This window comes from Propithecus coquereli, unplaced genomic scaffold (assembly GCF_000956105.1).
Source record: "Propithecus coquereli isolate 6110/MARCELLA unplaced genomic scaffold, Pcoq_1.0 Scaffold14, whole genome shotgun sequence".
In the NCBI taxonomy this organism is placed as follows: Eukaryota; Metazoa; Chordata; class Mammalia; order Primates; family Indriidae; genus Propithecus; species Propithecus coquereli.
The window spans coordinates 3,651,821-3,664,893 of NW_012138302.1; the positions used below are offsets into that span (position 1 = coordinate 3,651,821).

The 13,073-nt window shown below is 41.3% G+C and overlaps 1 protein-coding gene across 2 annotated transcripts in view; it reads right to left on the reverse strand.

Annotated features, from left to right (window-relative positions):
- Positions 1-13,073, reverse strand: part of AK4 (adenylate kinase 4) — a 73,119-nt gene that overhangs the window by 4,787 nt on the left and 55,259 nt on the right. For both annotated transcript variants that reach the window (XM_012639479.1, XM_012639478.1), the window contains one exon: positions 2,065-2,237. In XM_012639479.1, coding sequence (XP_012494933.1) covers positions 2,065-2,237 — 173 coding nt within the window. The remainder of the gene's footprint in view (positions 1-2,064; positions 2,238-13,073) is intronic.

The window sequence follows — 13,073 nt, forward strand, 5'->3', positions numbered from 1 at the left end:
GTACACATACAGACACAAATATACTTTAGAGTAAATATATTTTAGGGTATTTTCTTTACAAAACAGAATCATAGTCTACATGCCATTTTGTAGCCTGTTTATTGATACCAGTATATTACATTGACCAATACTCTTCTAAAATGTGATTTTCTCCCTCTGTCACCTGGGCTAGAGTACAGTGGTATGATCAGACATAACTCACTGCACCCTCAAATTCCTGGGTTCAAGTGATCCTCTTGGCTCAGCCTCCTGAGTAGCTAGGATTACAAACATGTGCCACCACACCCAGCTAATTTTTTGTTTTTTATAGACACGGGGTCTCACTATGTTGCCCTGGCTGGTCTCAAACCCCTGGCTTCAAGAGATCTCAAAGCCACGTCCACATTCCTGATCCACAGAAACCATAATAATGAAATTTTTTGGTTTTTTGCAACAGAATCTTGCTCTGTGGCCCAGGCTAGAGTGCCATGGCATCGGCCTTAGCTCACAGCAACATCAAACTCCTGAGCTCAAGGAATCCTCCCACCTTGGCCTCCCAGAGTGCTAGGATTACAGGTGCAAGCCACGGAGCCTGGTCTCCCACATATTTTTTTTTTTTTTTTTGAGACGTGGGATCTTGCTCTTGCTCAGGCTGGTCTTGATCTCCTGAGCTCAAGAGATCCTCCCACATTGGCCTCCCAGGGTGCTAGGATTACAGGGGTGAGCCACGGAGCCCAGCCTATTTATATTTTTAAAAGATGGCTTCAAAAGGAGACTAGTGCTTAATCCAAAGCAACCAATCTCATTGAGACTTTACTGACACAATGGCACCCAGGAGTTGGGGAATCATCCTTAGCCCTTGAAGTAATTTTCTGTAGTAATGATTGCCTCCATCGATATTCAAGTCTAGTTTTTTCCATAAAGACTAACCCAGTAAGACAGAATGCTGCTTCCTCCACATTTGGATAACAAGTAATACTACCACCCAATAACTGGACTTCAGTATTATCAGACTGAATCATTGCATTAGTTCAATCTGTCCTTAGCAGATAAATAGAGAAAGTCATTATCAGAAAGATAAATCAGATAGTCTTTATGAGAAAGAACAATAACTCTTTTAAGTGAATTTGTTCAAGTATCTTTATATACAGACTGTTACACATATTATACTTTAGGTAATTATATCAATGTTATATTTTGAACTTTTTAAAGGCAACCTTTTTATTCCTTTAGCCCTGGCCAGTCACCTTAATCCTCCCCCCTGCCCCTGGGCACATCAACTCTGAGGCCCTTCCCTCATCCAGCCCCAGCCTGGGCTGTTTGCCAGCCCTGACAGAGCCTTAATGACTTTCTCCCTGATCTTATACAGCTAGAAAGAAAGCACATACGGGCACTCACAAACAGATAAACATAAAGAGGTGTGGTCACTGGTTTACAAAAACAGGATCATTCTGCTGTTTGCTTTTCTCATTGAGCAATACCTTCAGGAAATTTCTCCATGTCAAAAAAGTATAGTGCGAATTCATTCTTTTTACTGAACACATTATGTTCCAAGATGATGGGGACGTTCTCAAATGTATTCAACCAGTCTCCTGCAGATGAACATTCATTTGGATTTTGGGGGGGGTTTTGTTTTTTTGGCTACTACAACACTGAAATAAGCACCATTGTACAGGTGACCTTACCTGCTAGCTAGTGTTCCCATTTCCAAAGGCTATTCTCCCAGAGGTGGGTTGGATGAAACATTTATTTAAAACTCTTAATGTACATTGCCATGTTGCTTTAAAAAAAGGCTAGTAATACTTCACCTAACAAAAATGAGAGTACCACTTTTCTCAGATACTCAGCAGCAATAGATGTTACAATCTTTTCAGTTTTGCCCAGTCTAAAGGATCCAGAATGATATGCTATTTTTAATTAAATTTCCTTTCCCTGACTACTACTGAATTTGAACATTTTAAAAATGATTTTTGGCCATGTAGATCTGCTCTTTTTTGAATAGTCTATTCATATCCTTTACCCACTTTTCAGCTGAAATTGTTTGTCTTTTTCTTGTCAGTTGGCAAAAGCACTTTGTATTCTTACATGTACATGAGGTGGATTGAAGTCCGGGTTATACACCCTTCCGCTAGGAGGGTGAATCCAACGTCGGCTGAGACGATCTTTAAGTGTTTCAAATGGAATGTTCAAAATGATCACTAGGTCCAGGTCACAGATTTTGTCCAGGGCTTCAGCTTGCCCTAATGTCCTAGGAAAACCTAAACACCAAAAACAAAACATGTCAAATGCAAGATACTGTCCAATTCTAATTTGTCCTTGAAATATTTTCAGTGACAGAATTAAATCTGCATATACTATTCAAAAAGGAGCTTTAACCAAAAATTTATAACCTCCATAAATTTAATATTAAAAGAAAATATGCTATTTTATAACCTAACTTTTGCATTTGGAAGACTCAAAGATTAAGGAGTCACATGATAAACTAAAAATCACTAAACCTGTCCTGGCTCTAGTCCCTTCTCTGCTCTAACTTGTGTGACCTTAGGCAAGTTACATTGCCTCTATTTCCTCTTCTGTTAAAGAAATGAAGGGACAAAATTATATCTGTGTCCTTTTAACTCTAACAGCTTATGAGTAGATTCTTAGGTTAGCACAATTTTATACAGAGTATAAATCAATTAGTGTAGGATTCTTCACCTGAATCCACACTTAACCAAGATGGGCAATCTACTTACAGTGTGGTGACTAGACTTAATACTGTACTGTATACTTGAAATGTCCCAAGAGAGTATATTTTAAGTGTTTTCACTGTACACACAAAAAAATCATACCTATGTAAGGTGATGAATATGTTAATTAAGCTTGACTGTGGTAATCATTTCACAATATACATGTATATCGAAATATCACTTTGTACACGATAAATATCGATACTTTTTGTCAAGCATACCTCAATAAAGCTGGAAAAAATTTAAAATAAAATTGTTAAGCCTGATATTAGAAAATTAGTGTGGTAGTGTACGCCTGTAGTCCCAGCTACTTGGGAGGCTGAGGTGGGAGAATCCGTCGAGCCCAGGAGTCCAAGTTCAACCTGGGCAACATAGCAAGACCCAACTCCAAAATAAATTTAAAAAATAAATAAATAAAACAGTGGGTATGGTAGCTCATGCCTGTAATCCTAGCACTCTGGGAGGCCGGCCGAGATGGGAGGATCACTTTGAGGTCAGGAGTTTGAGACCAGCCTGAGAAACAGTGAGACCCCCCCGCCCCCCCTGTCTCTACTAAAAATAGACAAAAACTTAGCTGGGCATCATGGTGCATGCCTGTAGTTCCAGCTACTCGGGAGGCTGAGGCAGGAGGATCACTTGAGCCCAGGAGTTTGAGGTTGCTGTGAGCTAGGCTGATGCCACAGCACTTGAGCATGGGCAACAGAGCGAGACTGTCTCAAAGAAAAAAAATTTTTTTTCCTTGTCTAATGAGGGTACAAGGCGGTCTGCTCAGCTGAACTCTGGCTCCCTCTGGAGGAGGAAAATGCAAAGTATACAAAATAAACTGAACTGAGCTAGACTAGATTTCAAAATGTGTTGGGTAGTACCCACCTACTGGGCTTTCGCATTCAGCCCTGCTAGCGACCACAAGGAATAACTAATTCTGGTGGTTTAGGGGTCCTCTGTTAGGACAACAACTCCTTTTCATGTCCTTGCACCTCCAGAATAGGATTAACTTTAAAGAACTGTGGAAAATACGGAAGCCTGATGAAGAGGTAATAAAAGTTAAAATGGAAGAGTTAGGTTTTAAGATGTTAATACTGCTTAGATGCAACCATGTTAACAGTTTAGATTACAGAAATAAGTCATTCCTCAACTTCGAGGGTTCTCCACTTGATGGGACATAACAAAATCACCAGGGAAGATTTAAAAAAACAAATGACTATGCATACTCAGATTCTGTCCCAGACTTCCTAGCGTGGAACATCTGAGAGTAAGATTAGGACTTAGGTATTTTTTTAAAAGTTATCCAGGTGATTCTAATATTTACTGCCGATTGATTAAGCCACTAACCTTCTCAGTGATAGCAACAGTGGAAGTACAATACTAAATACTTGTTATCGGCCCCATTTTTCTGGTAAGCTTAACTCCACTTCTAAGCAGGCACAAGCCACTTTGAAGAACAAGTCTGGGAAGGAAAGTCCCAAACAGACAAAAATCTTCCCAGATTTACTAAGCCCCTAAAACTTAGGAACCTATTTGGGCCATTCCTGTCCAGAGAAATTCACGTATTTATCAGTGTCTTACCCCCGAGGAAGGTGTGGCAAAGGAGGAAGGAGGTACATTAGTGAAAACAATGCACCAGAAGTCAAAGATCTGGGTGCCAGTTGCTGTTTGAAAAGTGAAATAAAGAACATCTTTTTTTTCCTTCTGGTAAATAACCAGTAGTGGGATTGCTGGATCAAATGGCAGTTCTACTTTTAGTTCTTTGAGGTACATTCTATTAAAAAGACACCTGCACTCGAATGTCCACAGCAGCACAATCCACAAATGCAAAGATGTGGAAACAACCCAGGTGCCCATCAATACGAGTGGATTAATAAAATGCGGATATACCATGGAGTCCTGCTCAGCCATAAAGAAAAAAATGGGGAACTAATACCTCTTGTATTAACCTGGATGGAACTGGGGACCATTATTCTAAGTGAAGTATCTCAAGAATGGAAAAACAAACACCACATGTACTCACCATTTAATTGGTACAGATCGATCAATGCTTATGTGCACATATGGCAATAACACTCATCAGAAATCTAGCAGGAGGGAGTGGTGAGGAGGGGTTGGGTAAATTCACACCTAACGGTACAATGCACACTATCTGGCGGATGGACATACTTATAACTTTGACTCAAACGGTACAAAAGCAATTTATATAACCAAAACGTTTGTACCTCTGTAATATTCTGAAATAAATTTTTTTTGAAAAATCAAGAGAAGACACACTCGGGACTCAACATAACATGTTAGTTATAGGCACAAGTTTGGGAATCAAACACACCTGGACTTGATCCCAACCCTACCTAGCCATAACTGTGAGAATTTTGGCAAGTGTCATATCCTCTCTGATCCTCAGATGTAAAACAGGGTGTATTAGTTTGTTTGGGCTGCCATAACAAAGTATCACAGACTGAGTGGCTTAAACAACAGAAATTTATTTCCTCACTATCCTGGAGGCTAGAAATCTGAGATCAAGGTGTCAGGAGGGTTTGTTTCTTCTGAGGCTTCTGTCATGGGCTTATAGATAGCCACCTTCTCCCCGTGTCTTCATATGGTCTTCTCTGCATGCATCTGTGCCCAAATTTCCCCTTCCTATAAGGACACCAGTCAGACTGGATTGGAGCCCACCCCAATGACCTCCTTGTAACTTAATTATCTCTTTACAGAGCTTATCTCCAAATACAGTCACATTCTAAGGTACTAGGGTTAGGGCTTCAACGTATGAATGTTGTCAGGGGGAGACACAACTCAGCTTATAACAAAGGGTAAAGCCTATTGCAGTTTTGAGGATTAAGAGAGAGAATTAAAATGTTCAGGATGCAAAATGCCAGGCATACAGCAAGTGCTCAATAAATGGGGACTGCTGCTCTTGGTATAGTTCTCCTAGGAGCTCTGCTGGTTTCCCAATTCCATCAAAAAGCAGCAGGAAGGAAAGCCCCCCCCCCGCCCACCCATATTTAACTTCCCACATTTGGTTCCTTTTCTGAGATTTTTTAATAGTTTTGGGAATTGCTGGTGCTCTGTGCTCTCTGTGGCAATTACAGCTCAGCACTTGCAGTCATTAGTCACACCGACTCCACGTTCTGGTGCCCACCCACCAACAAGGGAGCCCACCCCAGGCACAGAACAGAACAGAACCTGGCACAGCACAGCCAGCACTTCCGTGAGCTTCCCTCACTATGATTTTCGATTTGTCCCTTCCATCACCTACCTCATTTTTTAATAGCAAAGCTCCTTCATCTACTCTCCTGATCCAGCTCAATACCTTATCATGATGAGCTTTTATTTGGGTTACAGACGGATAAATTCAGCACAAAGACTCAGTCTTAAGCTGCTGGTAGTACAAGTGCACCTTAAGGCAGCAACATGACACAACTTCAAGGAAGGTGCATATGCAGGCCGTGTCAACTATAACACAGAATCCAAATCAAGAAAGGTGAGAGAGCGCTTTGCAGTGTTTCCAGTAGCGAGTGCCCCTTTTCTAGAAGCATGCACACAGACAAGACAACCATGCTCTGGAAGAAGCTGAACTAGGTGGCTTCCAAGTCAGCAACTCAGCAAACACAGCCTTTATGCTTCACGTAGATTGTATTAGTTTACTGTTCACAAAGCATTTATATAAACTTGCTTATGAGCATTATCATGGCATCCCCATCATCACAGTTACCATTTGTCGAGTATCCCTGATCTGCTAGTTATATGACATGCAGAGGAAAAAGCCAAATGTTTACAGGCCCAGAAAATCCTTCCCATCTGGGCCCCTGCCCTGCCACCTCTCTCACCTCATTTCTCTGTCCACCTCACTGCGTCAGCCACGCCAGCATCCTTGCTGTTCTAAAACAGGCAGACACACGCCCACCTTGAACAGTTACAGTCCATGTTCCCTCTGCTCAGAATGCTTTTGCTCCAGGTATCCGTGCGTATCCTCAGTTCCTGTATCGGCTCAAGTCATGCAGTCAGTGAGGACGTCTCTAACTGTCCTATTAAACTGCACCTCTGCTGCGTGTCAGCACACATCCTCACCCCCTATTTTTTCCTTCATCATATTCATCACCATTTGTCATATGATATATGACTGACTTTATTGTTTTCTATTCCCACTGGAATGTAAGCTAAATTAGAGCAGAACTTTTAAAGTTCTTGTTTACTTCTATAGGCTTAGTGCTTAGAACACTATGTGGCACGTAGTAAGTGCTGAATAAAAGTATTTGTTGAATGAATGAATAAATACTATCTCAAAAGTCATAATAATTCCACAAGGTAAGGCACTATCCCCATTTTAAAGCTGTAAAAACCAAGGTTGAGAAAAGTGACTTGCCCAAAATCACACATTTAATAACCAAGGAACCTAGATTTAACACTGAGTGCTATTTGTCTCTAGAACCACACACCATGTACCACACCACATTGTCTTTCTCCTGAAGAGAAAATTACCAACAATGAGAAGGAAATTCTCAGACAAGGAAAAATACCCAATCTTGACGTCTGCAGCATTCAAGTTACAAAATAACTTGAGAAATCCAAATCCCGTGTAGATTCAGGAACTGCCTGACCCAGTGCTACAGGCAAAGACATATAAGATTTTTTTTCCCAACAAACACACAACAAATGTTCTGCACCTTGCTTTTTCCTTTTACTATATGGAGATTTCTTTCTACATAGTACATATTACTATCTCATTCTCTTTAATGACTGCAGAGGACTCCATGGTTTAGATATACCATAATTTAACCAATCTTCTAATGATGGACACCTAAGTTGTTTTCAATCATACTGCAATGAATATCATCGCACATGATCTGAAAACACGACTAGGACAAAGTAGCTTAGCAGATAGGAATTTAGACTTCAGAGACAAACTGTCTGCAGCCGAGGTCCAGCTAAGCCATTTTTCTCACTTTGTGACCCTGGTTACTTAAACTCTCTGTGCCTATAAAATGAAGATAATAATACCTAATTCAAAAAGCCATTGTAAGAAACAAGCAAATTACTATGTGTAAATCCCAGAATAGTGGCTGGCTCAGGGTCAAGTGCGTGGGGAGGGGTGACATGGGAAGAGCCAGTACTGGGAGAAAATGAAGGCAATGTAGGGCTGGAGGTAAAAAGGCAGACAGCACGTTTGATAATAAGAAAGACATGAAGGATAAAGATAGATTTGAGCTTTTGTAAAAGGATGAAAGAAGCATTCGGGAGACAGAATACCACCATCACTCCACATGAGGTTTTCACACAGAAGAATAAGTCCTCAGTAACAGAAAAGAAAAGAAAGAAAGCAGCATCCTAACGGGAAATCCAGGTTCTCTCATTACAGAAGGTGGAGAGAGCATTCTGCAAAGAGTTAGGCAGCATGTGTATGTGGAGAGGAGGGTGGGGGAAATTCTAAGGAAAAAGGATTCCAGAGGCTACAGTGATGAGGGGAATCACTAAAAGAGGAATGGAAGAGGATATAAAAGAAAAAAGCACAGGAGGGATGGCTCACCTTTCCAGGAAGGACCAAGGATCACAAAGCTGAAAGGCACAGCTATCAGTAACTGGTCTCAAATAGTGCCATTTTCAGGGCAAGTATGGTTGCTGTTCTAGGCTCTAAGAGGTCATGAAGACCCTGGGGGATGGGCTGGGGCTCCCCGCAAAGTCTGGGGTGTTGTGTCATAGGCCTTGGGTGTCCCAAGTCCTAAAGAGGAGCCCTCCATCACTCTAGTTAGGCATAAGGGCAAGGAATCCACAAAGTGAGAAGCAATACTTATCTGCCTGCAAGACTCTTTCAATATGGATACTCTTTTCAGCCTACTTATATCCTAACTCTAAGGCTTTAGGGCATAAATATGAAATAGCATCCTAAATGATGGATTCTGTAAGGCAACATGGTAGCTTTACATTCTTTCAATTGATTTATATCTGTGTCTCAAGTTGGGCTGTGCAAGGCATCAAAGTAATACAAGTGTACCTCTCACATCAATCAGCTGCCAAGAACACAGTGTCAGACAAGGTACAGTCAGACCAGCGTATTTTAAGACATTTTTAGCAGAGTATCATTATCCAACCATACATATTTTAAAAAACAAACAGTGGAGGCCGGGTGCGGTGGCTCATGCCTGTAATCCTAGCACTCTGGGAGGCCGAGGCGGGTAGATTGCTCAAGGTCAGAAGTTCGAGACCAGCCCGAGCAAGAGCGAGACCCCGTCTCTACCAAAAAATAGAAAGAAATGATCTGGACAACTAAAAATATATATATAGAGAAAAAATTAGCCGGGCATGGTGGCGCATGCCTGTAGTCCCAGCTACTCGGGAGGCTGAGGCAGAAGGATCGCTTGAGCCCAGGAGTGTGAGGTTGCTGTGAGCCAGGATGACGCCACAGCACTCACTCTAGCCCGGTCAACAAAGTGAGACTCTGTCTCAAAAAAAAAAAAAAACAAACAGTGGAACACAGTATGAAGATTAGTTGATGCCTATCAACCAAGAAATGTCCCTATAATCAGGACATGAGATGCTCATATTGACTTTGGACAGAAAGAAATGTGGGCATTTTGTTCCCAAATGCATTTAGTTAATATGGGATATCCACTGATCCAAGTTCTCTTCTAAAGATCTAGGATATTGGTTCTTGAAAGAAATCCCTACCATGAGTGGCAGGTTAAAACATAATCCATGGAGAAATCTGGTAATGGAAAAGCTTTACCTACATAAGAACAGCCATTCTGAATTTCAGAGTATTTAAATGTATGTATGAAGTACTTAAATGTATTCTATTCCTTCACTGTGCATCTCGTAAAATAATAAATGAATGAATGAATGAATGAATGCATTCTAAGAGAATATTTCCAGTTAGGGAAGAGACTAGGCAGCCTACTGATTACCCTGGTGGGCCACAGGAGAATTTGCCAGTCTAGCTGTGGGTGTGTATTCCTCCAAACATGCTTCCTTGTAGCCGCTATTAGAATTGCAACTTCTTTGAGGGCTGGCGCTGTATTTATTGCTGAACTGCCCAGGATACAGAAAGATCCCCTGTGAGCAGGGAACACTGATAAAGTGGACTAGATGCACACTGAAATTCTGACAACAGGTGGCAGCATTTATAATTTTTTCATTTAGAGAGCATTACAAGTTGAGGGATGCTTTTTGCATTTATGAAAAGTAACCCTCAGAGACAGGCTTTCTAAATGACTGAATAGCAGTATTCCAGCTTCCCCAATTAGACAGCCCATTCCAAGTGAATATATGCCATTAACCGCTGAAGAGGTGGAGAAGCCAGAGTAAAACAAAAGTCACGTTTAAGCATGGATAGCTTGCTTTCTTCCCTTAGCTACAGAGGGGGCTGTTCTGTTGCACGGTTTCTTACCACGCTTCCACACCAGGCTTTCCCTATCCCTCTCCCCTAAGAGGGCCTAGAAAAGCTGCTCTGTTCTTTTCATTCAAACAGCCAACCCACCAATTATGGTACCTACCAGTTGTCTTTTAGATCCCTAAAAAGACTCACTAGGTGCAGTGAGATGCTGCTAAATTCCTGCCTGGTGTTGTGGTCCCAGCAGTGCTGGCCACTGGGCTTTGGCACCTGCTCCTCCCAGCCATGCCAAGAGGCTGATGGAGGGCAGCTGAAGCAGGAGGTGCCACAGCAACAAGCTGAGGCAGTAGAGGGGAAGAGGAAGTAGGACACTTCTGTTTTTCTAATTTGGAGTGCATTCATTCCACAGGAAGGGCGCAGAGTCAGAGTCCAACACCACACTCCCAGGCAGCAAAGCCCGACAAATAAAAGGGCGGTTCTGAAGGGTGACTTCCAACACCCATCTGGGGTTGGCAACTTGTGAAAAGGCCATAAAACGGCAGCCCCCTTCCCACCTCCATGAAGATCTGGAGCCAACACAGTTGATTCTGACTGCCCATCTCTTCCCAGTCGTTGGGAAAGCGAGAACCAAGTTACAAACCGCCGTTCATCGCAATTAACCACTGCATGATTAACAAAGCTGAAGGCGGGGGGTTATTCTTCCACAGCCTTCCCTAGCCCAGAGGAGTTCAGGCCATTCATACCACCAAGCAGAAGCCTTAGGAGCAAATTAAAATTAATCGCCATCAAAACCTGCTTCATGAAGACCTTTTCTCTATCCCATCTTACAATTACCTTATCTGTTTACACAATGTTTATTTACACAAGTATCTAAGACCTCCATATTCCATTTCATCCAGTTTCTATTAACAGATGGTGAAAAGCAGCAGCAGCTGTGCTCCAGATGTTGGCTACGTCACATCACTTTGTGAGCTCCACATCTCCCACTGTGCTGAGAGCTCTAGGACGCACTTGCCATTTATTGAAAGCTTCCTGGGACACTTGGAATCTACTCTGTTATACATCCTACAGTTTAAGAGATTTATAATAAGTGAGTCCCGCCCTCAAGGAGCTTACAGGTTAGTAGAAAATGACTTAAAAACCTAGATATGCTACAATCACTACTTAGTGATCCACTGATAAATAGAAGATAAGTATTACAGAAAATTTGGCTTTAAACCACGAGTTTGTGTCTTCAAAGGGGCTTAGTGAAATACAAGGTGAATCTCTTTTAGGCATGATTCTTGGGGAAATTCCCAAATGGCAATGAGATCCTCTGGTATCATCTCAATGGTTTTCCTATATACAGACACAGATAAAAATACTACCTTATAACCCTTAGTATAACCTAAGTTTTACTAAAGTCACTGGAGCCCTTTCCTCCACAAGGGAAGATTCATACTACATTGAGGAAAGAGCCGTCACCTGCAAACCCCTTGCTTCAAGGCTCTTCTGTTTAAGAATTCGACTTGCTTGTTCTTTGAATATGTGTCTCCATAAACAAATTAGGGAAAAACTAGTCCCACTGTATCTCAATTAAGACAAAAGGAATTTGTAATGATTTCAACAGAGGCCCAGATTTCTACCCCAAGGAAAATAAAAGAGGCCAAGTATACCCTATTTAGGCTCACCTATAGACTGCAGCTAAGACCTGTTTATAATTGGGCATATATTTTTAAGTCTTTACTATGTGCCAAGCACCGTTATAGGTACTGGCAAAACAGGCATGGACATAACCTCTGCTTTCTGGGGCCGGCACAGTGGGCGGAGGGACAGAGGAGCAGCTAAAAATCAAATATGCAGTTAAATACGTAATGTCACATGATTATAACATAAGAAGAAACAGTAATGTGGGTAGACAGAATGATCCAAGAAAAGCCTTCTCAGGAAGGGATATCTCAGTAGAGCACTGAATTCAGCAATCTACATGGATATCCGGAGCACGGCACTGCTGGGGGAGGGAAGAGGAAGTGCACAGGCCCACAACACCAGACACACAGGTAAAGAAATCATGACGCACATGGATAGAGAAATCATGCAGTAGGTATGGAATGCAAACAAGGTTTTTTTCTCTCCTGCCTTCAAAAATAAAAGGTCTAAGTGCGCGTGAAAGCAGAAGGAAACTCAGAAACAGGAAAAATTTAAAGTATGATAAAGACAAAGAATATTCAATATACTATCCAATATAATTGGTATTCTTGAAATAGGAACACTAAACAAATGGGCCGGGCTCAGTGGTCTGCACCTGTAATCCTAGCACTTTGGGAGGCCAAGGTGGGAGAATCACTTGAGGTCAGGAGTTCGAAACCCCGTCTCTACAAAACATAGAAAAATTAGCTGGCATGCTGGTGTGCGTCTGCAGACCCAGCCACTCAGGAGGCTGAGGCAGGCGCATCCTTTGAGCCCAGGAGTTTGAGGCTGCAGTGAGCTATGATGATGCCACTGCATTCTAGCCCAGGCAACAGAGTGAGACCCTGTCTCAAAATAAATAAATAAATAAATAATAAAAAAAGAGAACTAGTGCCCAGAATTCATTTAACTGTTTTAAATGTAAGATAAAAAACTTGGGAATTGCATTTACAGAAGAATATTATAATAAATGTGGTAATAACAACAAAAGCCAACAAAAATTGGGAGGGAAGAAGGTGGAGAGGAAGTAAGAGGAAGTATAAGTGTATTAATCCCCTCATGATTCATTGTAAAGAAATGAATCCTGTCTAAATTTGAAATGTGAATTTTTTAAAAAAACAAATGGCAGTCTTCTAATGGCTTTTATACCCTTAAAGAGTTCCCACAGGAATGAATATTCTTGTGATGAAGAAAGATCTGATGTTCAGTTATAATTCCTCAGGTTCACTTTAGTTTGGCTATTGTTGTTAAATTTAAGTGAAATTAAATATTTTTTAAAGCATGTAAAGTATGATGCCTTCTTATACATTTCTACCTACATATATATACACTGGGAGGTGTCTAGAATGATGCTTTTCAATTGTTTTTTTTTTTTTTTTTTT